This window comes from Corylus avellana, chromosome 2 (assembly GCF_965113065.1).
Source record: "Corylus avellana chromosome 2, dhCorAvel1.hap1.2, whole genome shotgun sequence".
In the NCBI taxonomy this organism is placed as follows: domain Eukaryota; kingdom Viridiplantae; phylum Streptophyta; class Magnoliopsida; order Fagales; family Betulaceae; genus Corylus; species Corylus avellana.
Window position 1 is genome coordinate 42,411,144 of NC_142491.1, and position 27,041 is coordinate 42,438,184.

At 39.9% G+C, this 27,041-nt stretch overlaps 2 protein-coding genes across 6 annotated transcripts; one reads left to right on the forward strand and one right to left on the reverse strand.

Annotated features, from left to right (window-relative positions):
- The first annotated feature begins 1,114 nt into the window (after positions 1-1,114).
- Positions 1,115-15,026, forward strand: LOC132175998 (acetyl-CoA carboxylase 1). 4 transcript variants are annotated; one of them, XM_059588109.2, is made up of 32 exons: positions 1,115-1,295; positions 2,051-2,431; positions 2,544-2,750; positions 2,837-2,998; positions 3,244-3,336; positions 3,427-3,522; positions 3,712-3,885; positions 4,192-4,285; positions 4,380-4,567; positions 4,655-4,705; positions 4,786-4,825; positions 5,238-5,362; positions 5,458-5,574; positions 5,689-5,763; positions 5,860-5,916; positions 6,045-6,149; positions 6,809-6,895; positions 6,989-7,180; positions 7,255-7,443; positions 7,655-7,765; positions 7,868-7,954; positions 8,044-8,220; positions 8,887-8,964; positions 9,062-9,184; positions 9,430-9,699; positions 9,789-10,129; positions 10,520-10,757; positions 10,867-11,219; positions 11,315-11,528; positions 12,127-12,303; positions 12,426-14,579; positions 14,669-15,026. In XM_059588109.2, exons 2-32 carry the CDS (start codon positions 2,057-2,059, stop codon positions 14,723-14,725), a joined length of 6,807 nt encoding a protein of 2,268 aa, XP_059444092.1. In that variant the 5' UTR covers positions 1,115-1,295; positions 2,051-2,056; the 3' UTR covers positions 14,726-15,026. The 4 variants fall into 4 exon arrangements, with proteins under 4 accessions (XP_059444092.1, XP_059444108.1, XP_059444085.1 ...); XM_059588125.2 differs by having other exon boundaries at positions 2,056-2,431; XM_059588102.2 differs by having other exon boundaries at positions 1,115-1,251.
- Positions 15,027-16,155: 1,129 nt separating this feature from the next.
- LOC132167934 (tRNA modification GTPase) lies at positions 16,156-21,845 on the reverse strand. 2 transcript variants are annotated; one of them, XM_059578981.2, is made up of 9 exons: positions 21,320-21,845; positions 20,638-20,776; positions 19,886-20,007; positions 19,495-19,698; positions 18,869-18,928; positions 18,119-18,257; positions 17,355-17,473; positions 16,963-17,187; positions 16,156-16,760 (listed from the first exon to the last, which is right to left on the reverse strand). In XM_059578981.2, the coding sequence occupies exons 1-9, from the start codon at positions 21,812-21,814 to the stop codon at positions 16,566-16,568; spliced, it is 1,698 nt and encodes a 565-aa protein (XP_059434964.2). In that variant the 5' UTR covers positions 21,815-21,845; the 3' UTR covers positions 16,156-16,565. The 2 variants fall into 2 exon arrangements, with proteins under 2 accessions (XP_059434964.2, XP_088369778.1); XM_088513652.1 differs by lacking the exon at positions 16,156-16,760 and adding an exon at positions 16,767-16,884.
- Between the last annotated feature and the right edge of the window lie 5,196 nt (positions 21,846-27,041).

Here is a 27,041-nt window from a genome sequence, read left to right on the forward strand (position 1 = left end):
TGTTTTTTTCAACTGAATATTATCCGGTTTGGGATCCTAATTCGATTCTTTTGTTAGGATATGAAATGTGTGTGTTTTGTTGAGCCCAAAAAAGCTGACTTTTCTTAAGCCACTTTGCCAAAACTCTGAAAGGGACCCCAATTCCTTGCATCATCCAATGGAAGCCATCTTATATGACTGGTGTAAAACATTCAACGTGGGTCTTGCAGAATTCTTTCCTTTTCATTAATAAAATAAAAATGTTAAAAATGAGGGCATAGCAAAGGTGAGGCTGGCGCTCATAAACCTAACCTCCAACCATAACCCAACCCCAACCAAAATTTAATGTCCCTCTGTTTCCTTATTTAATCATAACTCCACCTACTCATCCCATCCCAATCAATAAATGATTTATTGTGCCCAAACAACACCTACTACTTCGACCAACAAAGCTGAAAAGTTTAGTATCATTTTCGCTAATTTGACTGAAATAATATTCAGTTCGTTATATTAAAATGATATTTTTATTTTTTTAAAAAGTAAAAAGACAAAAATATCTTTGAAATATAACTAGGTTGATACTCTCCGGTTAAAATGAAGTAGAGATGATCCGGTTCCTCTTTTAAAATAGAAAAACTGTTTGACATTTTCCCATTAAAATATAGAATGTAAGTGTGGTTTATAGTAATTATTTATTTATTTATAATAAAAACAAGTGAGGGAAGAGAGGTAGAGCTTGATACGTGACTCGTCTAATAAGGAGGAGGAAGGGTTGGTCGACTACACCAGCCAAACACACGGTCAAGCCCACACCAACCCCCCTAGAAAATTGATACATTCCCGATAATGAGTGGTTTTTTTGCATTTTGTTATTGTTTTGGGGAGTGCCCGAATTGGGATTTTAAGAGTCACAGAAAGAGGGAAAAAGGACTACCTTTGAGTCTTTCGTCTGAGAGAGAGAGAGTGGGTAGCTGGGAACTACTACAGGGAGAAATGACAAGAGGGGTGTGGCGGGGGCAGTGGAAGTGGGCAGGTGCCACGTGCACTTCTCATTCTCATTAAAGTCGTTAGAACTCCAGCCTTGTCCAAAACCAAACCTACCCCCTTCTGCTATTCCTTGGGTCACTAATGCATGATCAAATTTAAACGTTCAAACCCAACAATTCCCAGCCGGTGTTTGTTCACAATTCTGTTTCTTCACTCGCGATGCTTCATACCCAGAAGGCAAATTGAATAAATTTGATCCCAGCTCCTGTTTTACTTTTTTCAGAGGTCTGTGACCCCGTTTCTTCTTTGTTTCCTGTACGAATTTGCAGGTGATTAGTTGTATTTGTATATTTCTTGTCTAATTTGGGTTTTTTTTTTTTTTAAATATTAGTGTTTGGGCAGAGGAAGGTAGGTGGTTATAGTTTGGAATTGGTTGTGGACCTTTGGAGGTTGTTGTTGTTGTCATTTTTTTTTTTTTTTTTTTGTGGGGACTTAATTTGGTGCGATTTTTGGAATCTAATTTCTACCTTTTTGAGGTTTTTATGATGTTGGGAAGACGTGTTCTGTCTTTTGGATAGTGCCCTTTTCGCTGCAATTGATGTTTATTCGATTCTATATCTGAGGAACTGTAGTCTTAGGCTGTGTTTGGTTGCTCATAAGTGGAACCAGATTTTACACTTCATGGACCTATGGATTTTGGGATTGAACGTAACCTTTTTGCGTTTTAAGTTTACTGAAACAGCTAACAGTGAAAGGAGGAGTATCTATTGCAAAGAATTGGAAACTCCATTTCACTCCAATTATCTGCAACCAAACGCAACCTTAGTTCTCATATGTGTATTTGTTTATGCTAATCTCTGCTGTTAAATTGGACTTAGTTTATAATGTTTTGACTTGGTTTATGTTTGGTCACTTGAGTTTAATTTTCTGAAAGAATCATGAAAATATGGAAGGACTTGTTATGATTGGTGTAGCTTTCTTCAAAATTTATCTGCATAAGTTTGTTGAAGAATAAAGTGAGAAACTCAACTTATTTGTTGAACTTTCGGTCCCCTGAACCGTTGCTAAATATAATCTCTGGCAGGGCAGCATGTCTGAATCTCAAAGGAGTTCCGCGACGGCCAGTGTAGGGCGTGGGGACGGCTACATAAATGGGGTGGTTTCTATTAGGAGTGCTGCTACAATATCTGCAGTCGATGAGTTCTGCTATGCTCTTGGAGGAAAGAGGCCAATCCATAGTATTTTAATTGCAAACAATGGAATGGCGGCAGTCAAATTTATGCGTAGTGTTAGGACATGGGCTTATGAAACATTTGGAACAGAGAAGGCAATCCTGTTGGTGGCCATGGCTACTCCAGAGGACATGAGAATCAATGCAGAACATATTAGAATTGCTGATAAGTTTGTGGAAGTTCCTGGTGGGACAAATAATAATAACTATGCCAATGTGCAGCTCATTGTAGAGGTGTGAATCATAAACCCTGGCTTCCCTGAAAATTACAGTTAGTTAAATAATTCACGAACTAATATTAACCTTTTATTTTTTTCCTGATAAATTGTAATTCTTCATTACCCAGTTGGCAGAGATAACTCATGTTGATGCAGTTTGGCCTGGTTGGGGCCATGCATCTGAGATCCCTGAGCTGCCTGATGCATTGGATGCAAAGGGAATCATATTTCTTGGGCCTCCAGCTACATCTATGGCAGCACTGGGAGATAAGATTGGTTCATCATTGATTGCTCAAGCGGCAGAAGTCCCCACCCTTCCATGGAGTGGCTCTCATGTAAACCTACATACTCTTGAAATTGTACTATATTATTTATTTGCAGGGTAATTACACATCTAATATCCAAAGTTTCGGTCTTCCAGGTGAAAATTCCACCAGAAAGTTGTTTGGTCACAATTCCAGATGACATATACAGGGAAGCATGTGTTTATACAACAGAGGAAGCAATTGCGAGCTGCCAGGTTGTAGGTTACCCTGCAATGATTAAGGCATCTTGGGGTGGTGGTGGTAAAGGCATAAGAAAGGTTTGCTTCATGCATGACAATATTGCAGTTTTTTAACAAGCTATGAAAATACTTGTAGCTAATTTTATGACAATTTCCGATTACTTTGCAATAGTAATTCATATCCTATATAGCGAAGTATATAAAAAATGCTGGTGTAAGTAAAACTAGTTAGTTACATATCATGTCAAGGAACTTGCTTGGACCATTTATGTACCCTAAACAGAGGAGCTGAAGTTGATGATATTGTCTTATGAACTTTCTAGGTTCATAATGATGATGAAGTTAGGGCATTATTCAAGCAAGTTCAAGGTGAAGTTCCAGGCTCTCCCATATTCATAATGAAGGTTGCTTCACAGGTTAGATCACCTACTGGTTTTCAATATAATTGCCAGAGCTGCTGACATCTAGATTATATTCTGACAATCCATTTGGTGATTTGTTATTAGAGCCGGCATTTAGAAGTCCAGTTACTCTGTGATCAGTATGGAAATGTTGCAGCTTTGCATAGTCGTGATTGCAGTGTTCAAAGGCGGCATCAGAAGGTAAGATCCATTGTCATATGGTATTTTCAGACATCAGTTATTCAGTAGCTTCATTATTACCAGTGTACTCTTTTCATGAATTAGTATCACTTTTTCTTTCTCTTCATATTTTCTTGATTTTTTATTTATTTATTTATTTTGCGGCATCATCTCCCTCATGGATCTAACTTGCGCATCTATGTTAAACAGATTATTGAGGAGGGTCCAATCACTGTAGCTCCTCTAGAGACAGTGAAAAAGCTCGAGCAGGCCGCTAGAAGGTTAGCTAAATCTGTAAACTATGTTGGAGCAGCTACTGTGGAGTATCTCTACAGTATGGAGTCTGGCGAGTACTATTTCTTAGAGCTCAACCCCCGGTTGCAGGTTTGTGATATTTGTTCTAATCTGAATCCTGGTCCATGCAATGCTGAGTTGTCATTCTCATACATTCTTTATATGGATCTTTTGAGTTTGTCCATGGAGTGCCATTTTATAACAGATCAGTGGTGCGTAGACCTGAAGTAGATATAGAGGCACTTGTGCCTTCTGGTAATTAGGAAATGATTTGAAATTTTTTTGTGTGCTAACACACAATTTAGGCTGAACAACCTCTTACAAAGAATTAAGCTCCTTATATAAGTCTAGTTTCTCAAGAGTAACTTAACGTCTTATAAATTAATCCCAATGTAGGTGGAGCATCCTGTCACCGAATGGATAGCTGAAATCAATCTACCGGCAGCCCAAGTTGCAGTTGGGATGGGTATCCCTCTCTGGCAGATTCCTGGTATGATCCATATTCAGAGTTTCTTGAACCTCTTTTTGTTGATCATCAACTTTAAGTTTTTCACCTTCTGTGTGTATGTGCCTTATTTAATTAGAGATACGGCGATTTTACGGAATGGAATATGGTGGAGGATATGATGCTTGGAGGAAAACATCAGCTCTTGCCACCCCATTCGATTTTGACAAGGCACAATCTACAAGGCCAAAAGGTCACTGTGTAGCTGTGCGTGTAACAAGTGAGGACCCAGATGATGGTTTTAAGCCTACAAGTGGGAAAGTACAGGTCAGCCACCAAGGTTCATAGCAGTCACACTTTTGGTGTTTCTTTCCTTACATTAAAAGCCTGTATTAATTTATACACTTTGCACAGGAACTGAGTTTTAAAAGCAAGCCAAATGTGTGGGCATACTTCTCTGTTAAGGTAAATTATTGTTTTCTAATTGTTTGTGGACTTAACTTCACAGTCTCCGGCTGAATTGTGATTGACATTGTGATTTGCAGTCAGGAGGAGGAATTCATGAATTCTCAGATTCTCAGTTTGGTAAGCGTGAACTACTGAATACTGCAAATATATGATAACTTGGATTGTGTAAATAATCAAAATATGATAGACAAAAATGTCTGCTCGAGCAACTTTAGTTTTTTTTTTAAGTCCACTATGTTGGGTAAGTTTATTACAATCCTCGGATCTTGAGTAGCTTTAGAAGATTTTCAAAACCTGTTTTACGAAGGACCTGCTGAAAGTGTTTCCCCATATAACTTTTAATGCTGTTCATTGATTGATTAATCTTATAATTTCTGTATGAATCAACGTTATTATTAATGGAGATATTCATTTGTGTTGTACATTTGTAATTCTTAACAGCGGCTATTCTCATGATCATAACTATTCCAATGCATGTATCATTGCTTGTCATTTTGTGTATTGCTAAAATCCTTGAGTCACATCTCAGGACATGTTTTCGCATTTGGAGAGTCCAGAGCTATAGCTATTGCAAATATGGTGCTTGGTCTAAAGGAGATTCAAATTCGGGGAGAGATTCGTACCAATGTTGATTATACGATTGATCTTTTGCATGTAAAATTCTCACTCGTTGACTACCCAATCCTATCCATCCTTGGAAAAAAAGAAAGAAATAAATGCAAACTAAGAGTGGTGCAAATGGTGTACAGGCTTCAGATTACAGAGAAAATAAAATCCACACCGGCTGGTTGGATAGTAGAATTGCAATGAGAGTTAGAGCAGAAAGGCCTCCCTGGTATCTCTCCGTTGTTGGAGGGGCTCTGTTTGTAAGCACAACCATGTTCTATTTTATTTTATTTTATTTTTATTATTTTTTTAATTTCTAGAGGTATTATGAACTAGAATTACTTTACTTATGTTTTCTACCATTTCCAACTCAGAAAGCATCTGCTAGCAGTGCAGCTGTTGTTTCAGATTATGTTGGTTATCTTGAAAAGGGGCAAATCCCACCCAAGGTAATAAATTAAATAATAACCTATGTTGGTTCCTAATTATAGCGTCATGTTAAATTAATTCTTATCAATGTGAATATTTGTAAATCCTTGTTGCAGCATATATCCCTTGTCCACTCTCAAGTGTCCTTGAACATTGAAGGAAGCAAATATACAGTATGTGTTTCAATGATGTCAATACAGTGTAAAGGGCTTCATTGCTGAGTGTCAAGAATTTTGCAGGCTTTTGGTTCATAGGGTTGATAAATATGTTTCACTAACCCATGTTGGAAAACTGTTTCTAGATTGACATGATTAGGGGGGGACCAGGAAGCTATAGGTTGAGGCTGAACGAGTCAGAGATGGAAACAGAGATACATACTTTACGTGATGGGGGTTTATTGATGCAGGCAAGCTTTACTTTTGAACATTTTTGACTTATTGCTACATGGATCGTTGTTATCTTGCTTGTAGCTGCTTATGTTTAGATTGTATACATGGGTGTGCTCAGAAAAATCAGGGTGGATCCTAATAGCTGGGCTTTGAAACATATATTTATAGTTTCTTTTGCACAAATATGTTCCTGTAATTTATCAGTTTCTATAAATTTGTACATGTCATGTAAATTTGTTTTGGACTTGGCAAGGTTTCTAAAATGCATCCGTACATCACAGCAGACAATAGGCTAGACAGGTTTTCATGATTGAGTATAATCTTAGGGTAACAAGGTTTCTCTTGATTGAAGCGGTACTGTATTTGAAGATCTATGGTTCTTGCGTGAATAATTGACAATGGCATTTACCTGATAGAACTTGTCTAGATAGGAGTGATACCACGTATCCAGTTCAATGTTGAACCCATCAATATCTTGAAGACAAAATGTCTTTCTTGTGAGCCAAAACCTATTCTCTTATTCTAGTATTCTTTGTGGTGAACGAAGATTGTTTCATAACAAGCTAAGAAGATTGTTTGTGTAAATCATTATCTAATGTCAGTGTGGTTCCTTTCTAGCTTTTTAATTCGTAACTGTGTGCGTGACTGTGACCGGTAGCTTCAATTTTTGTAACAGTTGGATGGAAACAGTCATGTCATATATGCAGAGGAAGAAGCAGCTGGAACTCGTCTTCTCATTGATGGAAGGACTTGCTTACTTCAGGTGCCCATGATTCTCTTCTTCCTTCATGTGTTATGTTTCTAATCTCTTTCCCCATCATGATGAGATAAATTGATAATCTTTGTTTATATCCAGAATGATCACGATCCATCCAAGTTGGTAGCAGAGACACCATGCAAGCTGCTGAGGTATCTGGTTTTGGATGGTTGTCATGTTGATGCTGACACACCGTATGCAGAGGTTGAAGTTATGAAGATGTGTATGCCTCTTCTTTCACCAGCTTCTGGAGTTATCCACTTTAAAATGTCAGAAGGTCAAGCAATGCAGGTAAACTATGTCCAACACAAGAAGTATGTAATAATCAATTCAGACAGAAGTTAAATAAGCTACCTATTTTGTAGGCTGGTGAACTCATAGCTAGGCTTGATCTGGATGATCCTTCGGCTGTAAGAAAAGCGGAACCTTTCCATGGAAGCTTCCCAGTCCTGGGGCCCCCAACTGCAATTTCTGGGAAAGTTCATCAGAAATGTGCTGCAAGTTTAAATGCAGCCCAAATGATTATTGCAGGTTATGAGCACAACATAGATGAAGTAAGCACTTCCCCCCCCCCCCCCCCCCCCTTTTTCCATCATGATTTAGAGAGAGCTTGAACAATATTCTGAATCCATAATTAGTTCCTACATGCTTTGAATTCTGAGCTTTGGCCCGATATATGTGGGAATAATCTGTAATCTAATTTCGTAGGCTGTTATCGCTACTTATCTCTACAGACTGATATTACAAATAATATGACTGTCTCAGGTAGTGCAAAACTTGCTCAACTGCCTTGATAGTCCTCAACTCCCTTTCCTTCAATGGCAAGAGTGCTTGTCTGTTCTGCAAAGCCGCCTCCCAAAAGATCTCAAGAGTGGGGTAATAAATATCTTCTAGGTCTCCTCTCCAGTTTTATTCTCACATGGTGACTGTAAAATAATATTGCAATCTGAGTCATCTTCACCTATGTAAATTTATCAGTTGGAATCAAAATTTAAGGAGTTCGAGGGGATCTCAAGCTCCCAGAATGTTGATTTCCCTGCCAAAATATTACGGGGCGTTCTTGAAGTGAGTTTTCTATTTTAAAATCCTCATTTTAAGTTCATTTTCTTTTCCATGAATTATAACACTAAGGTTATTTGCTTCTTTTGCTGCAGGCCCATCTATCCTCCTGTCCTGATAAAGAAAAAGGAGCGCAAGAAAGGCTTGTTGAACCTTTGATGAGTCTTGTTAAGTCTTATGAGGGTGGAAGAGAGAGTCATGCCCGTGTTATTGTTCAGTCGCTTTTTGAAGGGTATTTGTCTGTTGAAGAATTATTCAGTGACAACATCCGGGTAAGTTTGTCAGCTTGGGACACAAATTGTTCTTCAATGTTAACATGATAATGCATTTATCTTTTGCTGGATATTTGGGACATCTAACACCAATCTTATATGGCCTGCTGTAAATATTCCTGGTTCGATTGAAGCATTTGAATTTGAATTTCAATGCTTCTAGTTGTGTTCTTCCTCTGCTCTTCAAGAGCCTGCATTTATTATGGGTCATGTCCCAACTTGAATTGTCTGATTGTATTCTGGTTTTCCGTCTATATGTGGAACTCCTCAATTGGTGTCTCCCTATAGTATATCACATCTCCTAGATTAACCAAAACAATGCTCTTCGACAATTTATAATACAATGTTATTAGTTTCTCTCTCTCTCTCTCTATTTTTTTTTTGTCTATCCATCAATCTGTAACCTTATATTTATTTTCTCTCTCTTGTGTTCACAACTTTATTTCGTGTTATCTTGAAACCTTTCTAAAGTTTGATTGAGGCACAATAGTTAAATTTTGTTTGAAGACTGATCCATGTACTTCAAGCCTTTTCCTTCAGCCCTTAACTAATAATTCATTCCTATAAAGCCGAAAAGTGTCAGGAACTTTTGGTGTGATTCCTCAAACTTGAACGTTATTTCATTATTTGCTAATCAGAAGTTTCATTTGTAACTGTCTTGTCCAGGCTGATGTAATTGAACGTCTTCGACTTCAATATAACAAAGATCTTTTGAAGGTTGTGGACATTGTACTTTCTCATCAGGTAGTAATTATAAGATGCTCAGCTGGCTTACCTTGTTTATTTTAGAATTACATAAAATTATTTGTGAGAGTACTACATTGCATTTGTTTTCTTGCAGGGTGTCAGGAGTAAAAATAAGCTGATATTGCAACTCATGGAACAACTGGTTTATCCTAATCCAGCTGCGTATAGAGATATACTAATCCGATTCTCTGCACTAAACCATACAAATTATTCTGAGGTTGGGCTTTTCATATGGTTACTCAAGCATGAAAAATTAACTTTTTTAGATTTGGTTCTCCATTCTTCACCATTTTAGATTATAAAGAATCAGTTCTTAGTGCGCCTTGGGGAGAGGGTTTGTTGTTTTTCTCCTCTTGTTTTATCTTCTCCTTTAGTTTGCTGCGATAGGTGTTAATTTCCAATTTCTAAAGTAATTTCTTTTAACATTTGAATGAAGTCCTAATACCCCATTTGTTTATGCAGTTGGCACTCAAGGCAAGTCAACTGCTGGAACAAACTAAACTGAGTGAGCTTCGTTCCAGCATCGCCAGAAGTCTTTCTGAACTAGAGATGTTTACCGAGGATGGTGAAAGTATGGATACTCCCAAAAGGAAAATTGCCATTAATGAAAGAATGGAGGATCTTGTGAGTGCTCCTTTGGCAGTTGAAGATGCCCTTGTTGGTCTCTTTGATCACAGTGATCACACCCTTCAAAGACGGGTTGTGGAGACTTATGTTCGTAGGCTGTACCAGGTATGATTCAAGCTCTTGTAACTTGCTGCTGATTTTTAGTTTGTTTTTTTCAATGATTTCCTTGTTTAACTCTGTCTATCTGTCATCAGCCCTATCTTGTGAAGGGGAGTGTAAGGATGCAGTGGCACAGATCTGGTCTAATTGCTTCATGGGAGTTTTTAGAGGGGCATATTGAGAGAAAGAATGGGACGGAATTTCAAATGTCTGAAAAACCAGTGCTTGAGAATCATAGTGAGAGAAAATGGGGAGCCATGGTTATTATCAAGTCACTTCAATTCCTTCCATCAATTATCAATGCTGCACTGAGAGAAACACCCCATAACCATCAAGAAACAGTTTCAAATGGATCAGTAGAACCAGCTAGCTTTGGTAATATGATGCATATTTCGCTGGTGGGCATCAACAATCAGATGAGTTTACTTCAGGATAGGTAGTGTGACACTCTTTGTACTCACATTAAAATCTGTTACCTTAAATGATAAATAGTAATTTATTTGTGTACATTGAAGCTGAAAGTTTATTTTGGATTTATGGGCTTCCATTACTGAGTATTAGGTCGAAATCTGGTAAGATCCCATTGAATTTGAGTTGAATTCGTCGTATATAAACTATTTGGATAACTAGCAGTTGCTTGGATTTTTTCACCTTCCGTTTCCCTCTTATCTCGTTCTTTCCCATTCATCCTCTTTATTCTTTCATTCTTTCTTTATGTCAAACATGCGCTAGGTAGACATAATTTTGGATTTTCAGTCTATAGATTAGAACCTTAAGTTATAACAATACCCTTTCTTAACCAGAATTATCCTTTGATGCTTTACAGTGGTGATGAAGATCAGGCTCAAGAGAGAATTAACAAGTTAGCCAAAATACTTAAAGAGCAAGAAGTAGGTTCTAGCCTAAGCACTGCTGGTGTTGGGGTAATAAGCTGTATCATACAGAGGGATGAAGGGCGAGCCCCTATGAGGCACTCCTTCCACTGGTCAGCAGAAAATTTCTATTACGAGGAGGAGCCTCTATTGCGTCATCTGGAGCCTCCATTATCCATTTACCTTGAATTGGTTAGTTACTATATAGTTCAGCCCTCTGTATATGCTTAAAAATTAAAGAGAAGACACAATTCCACATTCACCTTTGGTCTGATAAATCATCACATTTGTTTCAATGCAGGACAAGCTTAAAGGCTATGAAAATATACATTATACCCCATCTCGGGACCGTCAATGGCACTTGTACAATGTTGTCGACAAGCCACTGCCTATCCCAAGGATGTTCCTCAGAACACTTGTAAGACAGTCCACATCAAATGAAGGACTTACAGCATATCAGCGTCTCGAGGCTGAAATAACACGTATCCAATGGGCTATGTCTTTTACTTCACGAAGCATTTTAAGGTCCTTAATGGCTGCAATGGAGGAGTTGGAACTTAATGCACACAATACTAAAGTCAAATCTGACCATGCCCATATGTACCTTTATATTGTACGCGAGCAGCAAATAGACGATCTTGTGCCTTACCCAAAGTAACTATATCTATCTTCTCGTTCATTGTCTTTTCTTCTAGAATAAGATTTTGAACTTCCTTTCTGGAGTCTTACAATTAAGATATTGTTGCCAGGAGAGTTGACATAGCTGCTGAGCAAGAAGAAAGTGCTGTTGACGCGATCTTGAAGGAACTGGCACATGAAATTCACGTGTCTGTTGGTGTTAGAATGCATAGATTAGGTGTTTGTGAGTGGGAAGTGAAGCTTTGGATGACATCTTCTGGACAGGCGAATGGTGCCTGGAGGGTTGTGGTAACAAATGTGACTGGTCACACCTGCACTGTACATGTAAGTATGTACTATCATTTACAGTTTTTAAGACGAGATTCCACCCAGCCAAAACTTTTTCAATGCCAAGTATATAGAGGTTGGTTCCCAAAAGTAGACTGGCAGCTGACCCATATGGGTATAGGTGATGGTTGAACTCAGGTGTCCATGATCCTTAAGTTTAAAGTAACTCTCATCAACTAGTACTATTCTGGTGTGAACTTCTTGGAGTAATTCATCGAATTGCTTTGATCTAAAATAATAACATCCACTTCATTACTGATGGATCAATTATCTATAAGCTATTAAATTGTAATTGATGAAGAGATCTATGGTTGGCATTACTAGTAAGAATTTTAGAAGCCCATACGTTGGTTTGTATGATCTTATGTAACATACTGAGGATGCCTTAGCAACTGAGTGTTACTGATGTACAACATTTGCAATTTATGTTTGTCACAGTAAACCTGGTTACAAACCCAGCATTCACAGTATTTAGATTTAATATCCTGATTTAATTTAATATTTAGTAAGTTATAAAATCCTATGTTAATTTAATATCCTGATTTAACGAGTTGCTCTAAATTGTCATTATGTTACTGTTTGATACAATATTTAGATATATCGAGAACTAGAGGATACCAGCACACGCAAAGTGGTCTACCATTCACTCTCTGGTGTGGGTCCTCTGCATGGTGTACCAGTGAATGCACAGTATCAGCCTTTGGGAGTGCTTGATAGGAAACGTCTTGTGGCCAGGAGAAGCAACACCACATACTGCTATGATTTTCCACTGGTGAGCACTCTGCCATTAATGTATTACAAATTTGGTGTCTTTGTCCTCTCTCTCTTGCTCCTTATTGCAATGATATAGAGAAGCAGCTCAGATATGTATACCTGAGGAAATGTTACTTGCAGGCATTCAAGACGGCCTTGGAACAGTCGTGGGCTTTCCAGTATCCAGGTATCAAGAAACCCAAGGATGAAGTTCTACTTAAAGTCACAGAGCTCAAATTTGCAGACCAAAGAGGTGCCTGGGGTACTCCTCTTGTTCCTGTGGAGCGGACGCCTGCCCTCAACGATGTTGGCATGGTAGCCTGGTTCATGGAAATGTCTACTCCTGAGTTCCCTTCTGGAAGGACGATTCTGGTGGTAACAAATGATGTCACCTTCAAAGCTGGTTCTTTTGGCCCAAGAGAGGATGCATTCTTTCTTGCAGTAACTGATCTTGCTTGCACTAAGAAACTCCCATTAATTTACTTGGCAGCAAACTCTGGTGCCCGTATTGGGGTAGCTGATGAAGTCAAAGCCTGCTTTAAAGTTGGTTGGTCTGATGAATCAAGCCCAGAGCGTGGTTTTCAATATGTATATCTAACCCCCGAGGATTATGCTCGGATTGGATCTTCTGTAATAGCACATGAAATGAAGTTGGTGAGTGGGGAAACCAGATGGGTTATAGATACAATTGTGGGGAAGGACGACGGCTTGGGGGTTGAGAACTTAACTGGAAGTGGGGCCATTGCTGGTGCATATTCAAGGGCATACAAGGAAACGTTTACCTTAACATATGTGACTGGCAGGACTGTTGGTATAGGTGCTTATTTAGCTCGGCTTGGGATGCGGTGCATACAGAGGCTTGATCAGCCCATAATTCTAACTGGTTTCTCTGCACTAAACAAGCTTCTTGGCCGGGAAGTATACAGCTCCCACATGCAACTTGGTGGACCTAAAATTATGGCAACTAATGGGGTTGTTCATCTAACAGTTTTAGATGATCTTGAAGGTATATCAGCTATCTTGAAGTGGCTAAGCTATATTCCTGCCTATATAGGTGGTGCACTTCCCATTCTTAGTCCCTCAGATCCTCCGGAAAGGCCTGTTGCATACCTCCCTGAAAACTCATGTGATCCTCGTGGTGCTATTTGTGGCACTTTGGATGATGGTGGAAAGTGGATGGGCGGCCTTTTTGATAAGGACAGCTTTGTTGAGACACTAGAAGGCTGGGCAAGAACAGTTGTTACAGGAAGGGCAAAGCTTGGAGGAATACCTGTAGGAATAGTTGCCGTTGAGACACAGACGGTCATGCAAGTTATACCAGCTGACCCAGGCCAGCTTGATTCACATGAGAGGGTTGTCCCTCAGGCTGGGCAGGTATGGTTTCCTGATTCTGCGACTAAGACGGCCCAAGCTTTATTGGATTTTAACAGAGAAGAGCTCCCACTTTTCATTCTTGCCAACTGGAGAGGCTTTTCAGGTGGGCAGAGGGATCTTTTTGAAGGAATCCTTCAGGCTGGATCAACCATTGTTGAGAATCTTAGAACGTACAAGCAGCCTGTTTTTGTATACATCCCAATGATGGGTGAGCTCCGTGGCGGGGCATGGGTGGTTGTGGATAGTCGGATCAATTCAAATCATATTGAAATGTATGCTGATCGAACAGCTAAAGGTAATGTCCTTGAGCCAGAAGGAATGATCGAGATCAAGTTTAGAACAAAGGAGCTGCTAGAGTGCATGGGTAGACTCGATCAACAGCTGATCAATCTGAGGGCAAAACTTCAGGAAGCCAGGAGTAGTGGGAACCATGGGATGGTTGAATCTTTGCAGCAGCAGATACGAACCCGTGAGAAGCAGCTTCTGCCTTTGTACACCCAGATAGCCACCAAATTTGCTGAGCTACATGACACTTCCCTGAGGATGGCTGCAAAAGGGGTCATTAGAGAAGTTGTGGACTGGGCTAACTCTCGTCCTTTCTTCTACCGGAGATTGCGAAGGAGAATTGCTGAAGAGTCGCTGATCAAGACTGTAACAAATGCTTCTGGTGACCAACTGTCGCATCAATCTGCAATGGACTTGATCAAGAACTGGTTTTTGGACTCTAATATTGCTGAAGGAAGAGAAGAGGCTTGGGTAGATGATGAAGCTTTCTTTAGGTGGAAGGATAATCAAAGCAATTATGTGGATAAACTAAAGCAGCTGCAGGTCCAGAAGGTATTGCTTCAATTAACAAGTATTGGGGACTCAATATCAGATTTGCAAGCCCTGCCTCAAGGTCTTGCTGCACTTCTAAGCAAGGTAAGCCATTAAATAAAACACTTGTTGTTCCCAAAGCATTCTTGTTTGTATCACAAGGAAACTGAGGTGATAATTTGATTCCAATGCAGGTGGAGCCAACGATACGTGCGCCATTAATTGATGAACTTCGCAAGGTGCTTGGATGAAAAATTTGTGCTTCACAGGTGATTTTGATCTCAGAATTTGCTTGTGCTGTTGCTGCCTGAATCAGTTAATCTTGATAACTTGAGGTATTGTGATTGTCACCCTTCAAAGGTAGGAGCTCCTTGTCCTGGTTAGGGTTCAAAGTGTCAATTTTTCTATTCTTTCTAGTTGATGTAGCTATAAGCAGGTTCATTTGTTTACTGCATGGCTGATCTACCTTATTAGCTAATATTTAAATAATTTTGTAACTGTCTTATTAATTAGTCTGTATATGAAATTATGAAGGCAATTTCTTAAGGACTTTTCTTTTTTAAAAAAATGATGATCACACTTTCAAAAATCTTATTGGGTTCATTGATTCTTGACTCATCTTTCCGAGTCGGGCATTTCGTCAAGATTCTGGACCTCTCGCGCTCAAGTGCAGCCCAAGTTGAGCTCACTTTTCTGGGCTGAGTTAAGCCCTATTTTTATCAAAGCTTAAGCTGAGTTTGGGCCAGCGAGAATCGTAAGAGTTTTTTGCTGTATATCCCTTAAAACACATAGGAGTGCGATCCTTTCCATTTGAAGTGAAATGTAGAAAAAATATATATTTTACTGTGCATAATGTTATGTTATTACACAATAACATATTTACCGTGTGACAACATATACAACAGTGGATCCGTCCTTGTGCGAGTAAAACAAAGGGGTTTCACAAATTCCGGCTACAACATTTTCCATATCTAATAGATGGCGTTTATAATACTCTTAATGGCCACCATGCAGCCTCATTGAATAGAAAATATGCTATGCCGAGCAAGAATCCATCTTTATTTTCCAACTAAAAAAGAGAATTCAAAATTTTTTTCCCGTTGAACATTACTACTTCATCTTGTGCTTCAGTTTCTCTTTCTTCTCTCTTTCCTTTCTCTTCAATTCTTCGTGTTTCTTCTTTTCCTTCTCTTTTTTCTTCTTCATCTCCTCTTGTGCCTGTTTCTTCTTCTCCTTATCTTTCTCTTCTCTCCTCTTCCTCTTCCTTCCTCTCACTCTCTTCTCTTTTTCTTTTCTCCTTCTCTTTGGCCTGCTTTGCTTTCTTTCTCTTCCCCTTCTCCTTCAATTCTTCCCTGGTTAGTTCTCTTCTGAGTTTGAAGCACATTTTGGCTTACGAATCTTTAACTCTCTGAAAAACGAATCAAATTTAAAGTGGATTTGATGTTGGATTTGAGTGGAAAAACCGTCTTATTGTTGATATCTAACATCCAATTAATTAATCTTTTGTCATTACCTACCGCTTGCCGTCCTGAAACAGGTGTCGGTTGCACCCCCATTGTTTATTTTTGCAATATTAGTATGATGATCCTTCATATTGGAGTAGAGTCCACACCCTTTGAATTTGTGATTTGGCCAGATATTAATTGGAGAATATCCAATTACCCAAAAAAGCCCCTTGTAATATATGACCTCTTGTACGTGTATGGTTGGTTGTATGCATATTTCAAGGTGCAATAGACAAAAGTTCAAAACCTCTCTGTGCTCAGCACATACCCAATCATATGGTTGGTGCTATTCAAACATCTATAATTGTTATAATCTGTGTAAGCATTTAGATGGCTATCAGTCACCATCAGTGAAGATCTTATATGCTATCAGACACCCGAAATTATTTTTAGAAAAAAAAAAAAAACCAAAAACAAAATTTCGTATCTCAGATCATGTTTCACATATAGGGCAGGGGGATGTGAGGGGCCTGATGGGGCCCTCCCTTGCTCAGACAGGGAGACCTCTCTACCAAATTTTCTGCAATTTCCTTGCCCCCTTACTCTTTGGACAGGAGGTTGCAAAGAAAATCCCCATCCGCTATCTCTATTTACCAATACAGAACTTGCCAAATATGTTGGACAAAACTTCTTCAGAGATGTCTTCTCCACTAATCTGCCCAAGGGCCAATGCAGCATCTCTCAAATCAATCGTCCAAAAGTCAAGAGGCAGTTCCTCCTCTATTGATGATTTCAACCTTGAAAGAGCTTCCTTGGTCCAAACAAGCTGCTCGCATTGCCTCTGATGTATTACCAACAATATGACATGGATCAATCAGAAATTAACCAGACCATGAATTGAATCAAATACTCAATACTGATCAACTCTTCTACCTTTGGCCACAGCTGACAGCTCCACATATGGACTAAAAGTAAAGAAAAATGGAAGTTGGTGGGTGGGGTTTCAGGTTTTGAATTCACATACATAGGAATAGGTAGCTAACCTGGTTCACAGACCATCTGCGTCCTCCTGCAGGAATCTTGTTGAGACCCACAATTTCTGATATTGCAGACTCCAAATCATGTATTCCTTCGCTGGTAATAGCACATGTAAAAACATACTTGGTGAAAGAATTGCAATCCCTATCAACCCATTTGGTTCGAGCAGATGGAGCAGAGTCTATTTTATTAATTACAAGAATCATAGGGGAGGAAGATCCAATTGATTTCTGCAGTTCAAAAAAGAAATCATTAACATTATAAACTCTTGACACAAGTTAATTAATTGGACATGATGATATAAAATGAATAGAACAACATGAGTTTGAACTATCAACTACCAAGGACAAATATCTCAATTGACATGTAAAATTGAGAGATGAGTTGCTGGTAATACCTTATTAGATTGAATCCTATCAAGAAGTTTGGTGTCTTCGGAAGTCCAACCATCAAGAGCGCTTACTGTCATGATAATTACATCAGCACCCATAGCAACTGCTTCAGATCTCTCTACACCTGTTTAAGAAAATGGTCATGGAAATGTGAGTACCAATTGATAGAAGTAGATCTAAACCATTAAGCAATAACTGAAGATGTGACTGAATAGGACGACTTCATACACACACATGCCCACAAGTCATTTACTCACTCAAAGAACACTTACCCAACTGGTCCATTATTCCAATCCCCAAATATTTTTTTTCTTAATTAATCACAATAGTTTTGAAGACCATTAGTATTGAATTTTTTGGTCAGAGAAAACAGACAAGTTTTATGGCGTATCTGAATGCTCCATCAAGTGGAACCAATTCATCATGTTTGAATGACAAGTGGAATGAGCATGTTTCTTTGAATAATAGAATGTCCTTATATTAAAAAATACTAAAAGAAATAAACATTCAATGGAAGATCTTAAATATACAATTAACCCATCACAACTCCATTGTAGAACACAACGGCTTACTTCACTTTCCCTAGGTTGTTCAAAGCCTCATTATTAAGTGAAAAACATGGTAACCGGAAACAACTCAAATTTGTAAAAATCTACTTGAATAACTTGTTTGTGAGGTTCCTCTAGACCTCCTACCTACTCTTACTTTGATAGTCAATTTAAGGAGCATTAAAATGTCATCTAAAGTTACACAAGGCAGGAAGTCTTACCTATTTTCTCCACAATGTCATCAGTCTCCCTAATGCCGGCTGTATCAAGAAGGGTCACAGGAATACCGCGAACTGCAACACTTGCTTCAACCACATCCCGAGTGGTTCCAGCAATTTCTGTAACTATTGCTCTCTCACTCTGCATGCTAAAATTAAAACCTGGCAGTCAATTAGTTCTCAATTTTCTGCTATTATGTAAAGATAAAAACAAAAGAACAAATTGAAGACACGCGAAGTTGAACAAAATCTTCATATATATCAAATATGTCTTTTTCTTTTTTTTGGCTTGTCTTTCACAAGGTAGATCTTGTTTCTACTATCAATATATTGACAAGTTATCACCGCCCCAAAATAAATTTCACGAGTCTACTTTTTTTTTTTTATATTATAAGTAAACGAAATTTAGCGCAAAGCGAAAGGGCACAACTCAAGTATACAAGAAGCATATAGGAGAAACACCTAACCAGAAAAAGAAAAAACTTTGATGAGATCACAAGAAACCATGTATATAAATTTGCTAGGTACTAGCCATATTATAAGTAATCCAAAGGAGTGGTACTACTAAATTATTATATGCTTCTGTTAGGGAGAGAAAGAGAGAGAGAGAGGGAGAGAGAGAAGAAGAAAAAAACAGAAATAGCCAAGATAAATTGACTCTCTAGATATGGATGCTGAATAACTCAAAACATTGACAAATCAAATATAAATTCATATGAAATTTGATGCCGATTAAAAATGGTTGCAACATACTTTGCTCCATGCATTAAGAAGGCTTGATTTCCCAACATTTGGACGTCCAACAATTGCTATCTGTAAGAATTTGAATCAGAACATCACTATCAATAGGCTGCAAGAAACACTGATTACCAAAGACGCCTGTATCCATAATATTAACACAGAGGTAGAGGAGAAAAAGAAAAGGAAAATAAAAACAAAAGAAGAATAAATGAGATTTATGCATAGCTGAGCAAAATCCACTAAATGTGGGATACTCGTATAGCCCCCATATACAACCATCTAACTCAAGAGCACTACGTCACTGTAATGATGTAGTATGGTTATGAGAGAACATAACTAATTGATCATGATTTCGAAGACATATTGGTCGTAAATTCAGTAATAAAAAACCATAAGAAAGAAATAGATATACAGGCATCTTAGAATCTCAAGGAAATAGAATATTATTGCTTGAATATGTGTTTCGGCATGTCTGTGTGTGTGAAGATATATCAATCAGCCAGGAAGGTTGCTTCAAGATATTGGGAAATAATTAATATAAGTTTTTTTTTTTTCCAATACACCGGATAGATGGAAGGATCTATGTCCATCCCCAACTCCCTTCTCTATACATGTAGCTATACAAAACCAGATTGTACCTGTAAACCAGATTGCAGAAGCTTGTCATAATTGGCTGTCTCCAGTGCATTTTCAACATCCTGTGACATGGCATGTATTTTAGCCATAATTAGGTTCAGATCTAGTGGTGGCATCTCATCATCGAAATCTAAGCGAGCTTCAATTTCAGTAAGCAGCTCGATGCACTGTGTTCTTAGTGATTTCACCAGTGAAGAGAAGCCTCCCTGTCAAAGGAAAGATGGTATTTCAACGCTGCTTACCATGCAGTCAACTAACACTTCAATAATAACAATAACACAGTGTTTCGATATCAGCATTTCCTGGTAACTTAGAATAAAGGTAGCATAAACACTTCTTGAAAAAAAGAAAAAGAAAGGCCAATGAAAACTGAGTCATGAAAAGAAGACATACCTGAATTCCAGCTAGTGCTGCATCTGCAGCAGCCACAGACTTGGCTGAAATCAGCTTTCCAACATTTTCTGCTTGGGAGAGGTCTAAGCGGCCATTCAGGAAGGCGCGGAGAGTAAATTCTCCTAAAAGACAGAAAGAAGAACTTAGTATTCATGTAATTCTCCCTCCCTCCCACACCTCAAATATTTACGTGCATGAACTTATATATAAAAGTATACCCAATCTATGTGCACAAGGATGTGCATGTGCTATGCACACATGTACGAGTTCCATCAGGGAGGGGGGAAAAGCAGAGAGAGAGAAAGGGGGGGGGGGGGGGGGGGAATAATTTTCTCATAATTTTATTCCATCAAAATTTGCCGTCATTGGAGTTCAAGAGACGCTTAAATAGACTAACAGACTAAATCCTAGAGCAACACCCATTTATTGACTTACCTAAATGGCTATTAATTACATAAGAAAAACCCACCAGAAAAAGTTAATAAGTTCCAAGTGCCAATGTTTATCAGCTTTGGCACAGTCCAGAAACCATGCACAAAGGACACCACTCAGTCTGTTAGTCAAATACTAGTCCAAGTCACCTTTAAAAAATAAGATATCTCATAGCAGATTCCATATGAAGCAACCTTTACACGTAAACATATCCATATACTCTATAATTAATCAAATTCCTCTTTATCAATTTGTCTTCTACTTAAACAGTAAAGCATAACCATTCTAGTTTTTTTTTTAATAGCAATGAAAAAACTGACCTGGCTCTGCAAGCCTTGCTCCAGCTGCTAGACAAGCTCTCAACACACGATTCAGACACACTTCACTCCCATGACATTGAAGTTCAACCACATCTTCACGAGTGTAAGATCTTGGGGCCAACATTGGTACTGCCAAAACCTAGTAAATAAAAAAAGAAAAAAGACAAAAAGAAGCAGAGAGTAACAAACAGCCACTCAGAATATATGTATATATTCCATGACACAATACCAGATACGAAGCAAGTTTCGAAGCCAAACTGACTTTTTTTTAAAAAAAATTATTATTATTCTTAGAGCCCAACTGAAATTCAACTCAACCATACACATTGTGCCCATTTTTTGTAGCTTAAACAATAGCAACCTCAAATTTCAATTCCATAATTCAAGCCAAACTTCCTACTGAACATATTGATTAAATAATCAAATTCACTCTTTCTCATCCGTTTGGCTTGTAGGTATGAAGTTCTAAACCTAACTCCCAATCTACATTCAACTTACGTCAAGTATTTCAAGTGTTCGACCCATTTACCAAGTGAGAATCTGAGCCCATGCTAAAGGGAATGTTATTAACTGATTAAATCAGCGGTTTGCGATGAGTGATCACTTCCAACACAGCCAAGTTCAATCACTCAAATCACAAAAGTACAATGGTGATGACTGATGAAGATAAAAGACTAAATACCTCGTCGACCACGTTCCCATGAGGGTCCGAAACGACGCCGTACTCGACGACATGACTGGCAGGCCGCCACGAAGACGAGCCGCCATTAAGGCTTTTCCTCTTCTTTGTCCTCGCTGGACGGAACACGCGGCCGACGATAGCCACCGCAGAGGGACCCGACAGCCGAACGATCCCGACGGCAGCAGGCGGACCACCCAGCGAAGTCACAATGGCCGCAATGGTAGCGCTCGTATTCTCGACCGGCTGGGCACCGCCTGCGCCCACCAAGAAGCGCTCGTCTTTGCCCAGAACCAGCGTGGGGTCTTTGGGGGTCGCATGGGGTTTTACTGGGGCTTTGCGGGAGAGAGTGGAGAGGAGGAGAGAAATGGGTTTGGGAGTTGTGGGGTGTGGGAGTGAGAGTGAGAGCAAAGCAGCTATGGCTGGTGGTGTTGGTCTCAAGGAGTAGGACTGGGTGAAGAGGCGATAGCGGAAGCGGAGTGAAGGGAGAAGAGCCATTGGGTCGCGCCCGCCCGCCGGTGTTAGTTGTGGTGCTGCGGTGGGGATAATATTCTCATTCAGATTAAAACACGCACGCAAAATGATACACGTGTCAATAATGTCAACTTGATCTAATCTAGTGGATCTATGCCAGCCCATGACCCAACCTGCAATCAAGCCCATGGTTTTCAATCCAATTTGAGCCTAGTCAGCCCGATCCAAGCCAAGTTAGACTTGGCCTTCAGCCAATTCACAGTACAACCCAAGTCCTCAATTAGAAAATAATAATAATAATAAATAAATAAATAGTCCTCAACCTTAGTCCATCCTAGAGACCATTGGTTGTCGTCCTACGCTTCTGGCCACCTTCCACCACCTCTGGTTGTCATCCTTCATCCTCCATCAACCTTTACGGTTTGCCAACCATTTTTCACCTCCGACCATTTTCCTTTGCTACTGGCTACTCGATTTAGCTCAAACGAACGAACTTGCCTTGAGTCAAGCTGTCAAGTCGGCTCAATTAAAATTCAAACTTTTATCCTGAGTTTGAGAGAATGTTAAAATGTAGATGATTTTCTTACCATATTATCACAATCTCCACACATTTGGTAACATATCTCAGCTTCCCATTGCATGTATACTCTATAAATACACCATATTGTTACACAAATATGTACAAGATCTATGGTAACAATATAGTTTTATTGTGCACTATACAGTGGTCAGTGGAGGTAGACCTCTAAAGTCAACCGAACCATCTCAAATAATTATTCTTCTTAGCTTTCTTCTCAAAATGTGCTTACGCATATCCCTCTCATATTTTATTTTATATTATATTTTAACAGTATATAAAATGCCATCTCAACTTAACACACATGATATCCCTCAAACAATTAAGAAACAAAAAAAAAGCTGGTAGAGAAAGGAGATCGACCTGGGAGCTGGTCCCCCTTCCCCCCTGGTCCCTGCCGGATATAAAGTCAATACTATCTTCTAAGAATAAGCGCAGAAAATTAAAAAGGGATCCAGAATTAAGAATAATATCGGGTGCTAATGCTATCAACCTAGCTAATACTTTACGTTTGGAATTTTATAGTGGCAACTTGTCCATAATATGAATGAATCTGGCTTCCTTTGCAGCCACGTGCATTCAGGAAACGAGAAGAACAATATTGAATCCTCTTGTCCTAACGTCCGTTAAAGTACTGTAACGACGACACGACAGGACCATGACACTGGAATTTACTATGTACTATGAAAAAGCTTGTTAATTTATGAACCAACATGAGAGTATCCAATAAATATATATATATATATAAACCCTGCACAACCTTATCCGTTGTCGGGGTGCATGCAAGATTGTGCACCTTTTATATTTTTGTAAAGACTTTTTGTTCGTCAATGTTAGTGTGGGATTAGGATCTCCCAGCAGCTGCTCCGCTGAAACTTTTATAATTCTCCAATCCTCTCTCCCACCACACGCTAATCAACTGAACCTATTCGATCGCCAACCCTTTTTTAGAGATCTTGTCATCCTCCCAGCTTTCCATTAAACACATGCATATATCTCATCTCATTTAATTTCATCTCTCTCAGACAACAATATTCACATTCCATTTTTACATACATATATAGCTTCTTCGGCCAACAATTTCTTTCAGAAATTGTCCTTGCCATTCATATTTGCAAATTTGGACTCGCTGGCAGATCGAAAAAGCTGTTCAACAAGAACATATATATATATACGTACTTCTGGTAAGCTGTTTTAATTTGACTCAAGTCATAGCACATACATTTTTAGTGTTAATTGTTTCTGAGGATGCTGTCAAATACAATGTAGATTATCCTTATCCTTTGTCCTTGTCATCCTGGCATATATGAACGGGGAAGGAAGCCGTTGAACATTCAAATTAAGATAAAGTATATATATATATATTTGCATAATCGACTTGACATTTCTGGTCTAAATTAGAGTCGTGTTGTTACTCTTCCGAGGCATAAATGCCATTTTTTGTCAATTTCAGATAGTGTAGTCGAATAACGTACGGATGCAACAAACACAAAACATCATAAGATATGTGTTTGGATGCAAACAAGAAGCAGACAATATATATGGTACTGTTTGGCTAGGTTACATCTCAACTACTACCAAAAACTGCTTTCTTAATTGGTTTTTTGGGGTGAATTCCATTTGTTTTTCCTTACCCTTCAATTATTCACCACCACTCAGGCACACCTCCTCCTCAATTGTCGGTCGCCGCTTAGCTATCCATCTGCCCTCTCCCTCACACGTGTACCCCACATGCCATTGTGGCGCGTGGGTTACATGTGCCGTTGCTCCTTTTGATCTCCTTGGCCTGTAGCATATTTCCTCCATTACAACACATACATCTTGCTCTCTTTTGTAAAGCCATTTTGATCTACTAGAAATTTTAGATTGAGATCTAGACTTTAAAAATATGCGATCTTTATTAATAGTTTTCTACCTCACAGTCGTAGATGGAGTCTCCTCGATCTTCCACTATACAACTTACCTCTTATTCTCCCCAACTAGCTCCCTCATAAGCTGGGTGAAAAGCTAATTAGTTGAGATGAATTTCCTTTGTTGATACCCACCTCGCCAATTGTCTTCTCTGCCTTCAAGAATCCTATAGCTCGAGAGCCATGACTAGATTGTTATCAAGATTATATATATATAGTTTTTAATCTTTTGTATTTTGGACTTTGTAATTTTCTATTTTTGTATATACTTGTATTTTTGTTTTTACTCATCTATAAAAATAAATAAATAAACATAATATTATTCTCCACCCAAAAATCTTTAATTAATAAAAGGAGAAACGCTAGCTTCATCCAGAAAATTATGAGAAAGAAAGGAAATCTGTATGATAAATTTCTTTAAAATATTAAAGTGATAAAGTTTGGTTTTAGTTGGGTTAGGTGTGTTTCCAGTTTCCACTGGGGGCATGGACTGGAGTCGTCGTGTCACAGCCGTGACATGGCTGTCATGGTGGCAGCTTGGGTTTGCCAAACACCCTTGCTGACCACCATGCCCTGGCATGAGGGAGGCATGCTTTGGGCTAAGATGAAGGTTGGATTTGTTCCAGCCCTGCTGATTGTTTGGTTGGGCGATGGCCCATGCATTGTCAAGGTGCTTGGGCATGCTACTGATGGCCCAAGAGCTGCTGTGGGGCGCATGGGTGCTGGGATGGCTTGTGTGAGTGGGCTGGGCGTGGCCCAGGCCCTTTGTATGCTTGTCTGTCTGACCATGGTGCTGTATGCTGCTGAGAGGGGCCACATGGCGCCCAAGATGTCCTTGAGAAATGCTGGAGAAGTGCCTGCAGGCAGTGGCCACGTGGTGGCACTGCCCTGTCCAAGTTATGGTGCTGTTTGACTAAGGCATGGTGTGGCTTGCTGCACCAGCCACATGGCGCCCCTGCCTTGCCTTGCTGGAGAGAACCTGCTATGCCATGGTTCAATGATGACCTTGCAGTGGAGCTGGGATGCTAGAACAAGCTTGAGTGTGGCAGTGGGCTTGTGTGGGGCGCTGGCCAAGCCCATTGCCTGATGATGGCCTGCTACAGTGGGCAGCATGGTGTTCTACCATGCTTGCAAGTGTGCCTGCAAGGGCTGCCTTGGGGCAGCAAGCAAAGCAAGGGCAGTGGGCGAATTCAAATGGACCAGGGAGCACGATCCAGGTGGCAAGTTGCTGCTGGAAGTGACCTTGTTGCACCATGCTGTGGGCTGCAGCCAGGTGGCAGCCCACAGCAGCAAAGCTCTCCCTCCTGGTGGCTATAAGAGGGCTGCTGGGGCTCTCATTCAAAGCAAGCTGGAAGCTACATTGTGAAGGAGTCTTGTGAGGGAGCTGCTGTGAGGAAACATGAGTGCATGTGATTTCCTATTGTAAGCCTTGGTGGCCGAGTTCATATTGTGGCTAAGGGTTCCATTGTGTTGTAAGGGCCCTGGTCATTGTCTTTGTACATTCGGTTTGGTTGAGTGTAAAAGTTGGGAGGTGTTGCTCCTGTAAAATTCTGTTGTGTTGTGATTACCCTTCCCTAACCTCTGTTGGTGTGTTGGCTGCCTTGGCACTGCTTGGTGCTTTGCTAAGGGCCATCACGTGGCTTGTTTGGTGCGAAAAATTTGCCCCGTGACAATTGGTATCAGAGCACGGTTGGGGTCATGGCAGGTGGCTCTACACAAGACTTGCGGGAAAGAGTAGCCAGGCTTGAAGCCTTGCTAGGTGTTCCTGCGGAGGAGTCCTCCTCCACTACTATTATGGAGCAGTTGGCTGCTGCTCAGAAGTCTATCTCAGACTTGCAGTCGTCCCTTGATGCCCATAGTGCAAGGGCCTTGCAACGGTTGGAAGAAAGAGCTGAGGAGCAAGCTGACCTTGCAGCTCACCGGTTTGAAGGTATGGGTGAAGAGATCGAGTCCATGCAAGATGATATCAAAGGGTTTTCAGCCCGCTTTGATGCTGATTTAGACATTCTCAAAAGGGCTATTCGTGGCTTACCTACTGGTGGGGAGGCCACGGCCAAGCTGAAGGTTCCAGAACCTAAGCCCTTTGGGGGTGCTAGAAGTGCTAAGGAGTTGGAAAACTTCCTATGGGATATGGAGCAGTATTTTCGGGCTGCTCGTATTCCAGAAACAGAACGTGTCACCATCACCACCATGTATCTGGATGGCGATGCAAAGCTATGGTGGCGTACCAGGGAAGATGACGATTCTGGTAGGCCAAAGATCACCAACTGGGAAGCACTTCGAAAGGAGCTGAGAGATCAGTTTCTTCCTTGCAACACTGCATGGGTTGCAAGGGACTCCCTCAAGAAGTTGAAGCACACAACCTCAGTAAGGGAGTATGTGAAACAGTTTAGTTCTTTGATGCTGGATATCAGAGACATGTCGGAGGCCGACAAACTATACAATTTCACATCAGGATTACAAGTGTGGGCTCAACTTGAGCTAAGAAGGCAGGGGGTACGTGACCTCCCATCTGCCATGGCTGCTGCTGATGCCTTGGTTGATTTTCGACAGAGCAAAGAAGATGGGGAGAAACCTAAACCTAAGTCGAAAGACAAGGGTAAGAAGAAGATGGGCAATGAGAAGCCCAAGTTCAAGGGGAAAACCGAGAAGGGCAAGGGCAGGGTTGTTGACAAACCGCAGCCCAACAAGAACAATCTTGGTTGCTTCATATGCAATGGTCCCCATAGGGCAAGGGATTGCCCAAAGAAGGAGAAGCTGAATG

What these genes read in the sequence shown, in the direction of transcription:
- LOC132175998 (XM_059588109.2), top strand. Translation starts at nt 2,057, where the DNA reads ATGTCTGAATCTCAAAGGAGTTCCGCGACGGCCAGTGTAGGGCGTGGG. An exon ending in GTGGTAAAGGCATAAGAAAG is followed by an intron (nt 2,999 to 3,243) that starts GTTTGCTTCATG and finishes TGAACTTTCTAG; the next exon opens with GTTCATAATGATGATGAAGT. An exon ending in ACCATACAAATTATTCTGAG is followed by an intron (nt 9,185 to 9,429) that starts GTTGGGCTTTTC and finishes TTGTTTATGCAG; the next exon opens with TTGGCACTCAAGGCAAGTCA.
- LOC132167934 (XM_059578981.2), bottom strand. Translation starts at nt 21,814, where the DNA reads ATGGCTCTTCTCCCTTCACTCCGCTTCCGCTATCGCCTCTTCACCCAG. An exon ending in ATGGGAACGTGGTCGACGAG is followed by an intron (nt 20,777 to 21,319) that starts GTATTTAGTCTT and finishes TTTATTTACTAG; the next exon opens with GTTTTGGCAGTACCAATGTT. An exon ending in TGACATTGTGGAGAAAATAG is followed by an intron (nt 17,474 to 18,118) that starts GTAAGACTTCCT and finishes TTTCTTAAACAG; the next exon opens with GTGTAGAGAGATCTGAAGCA.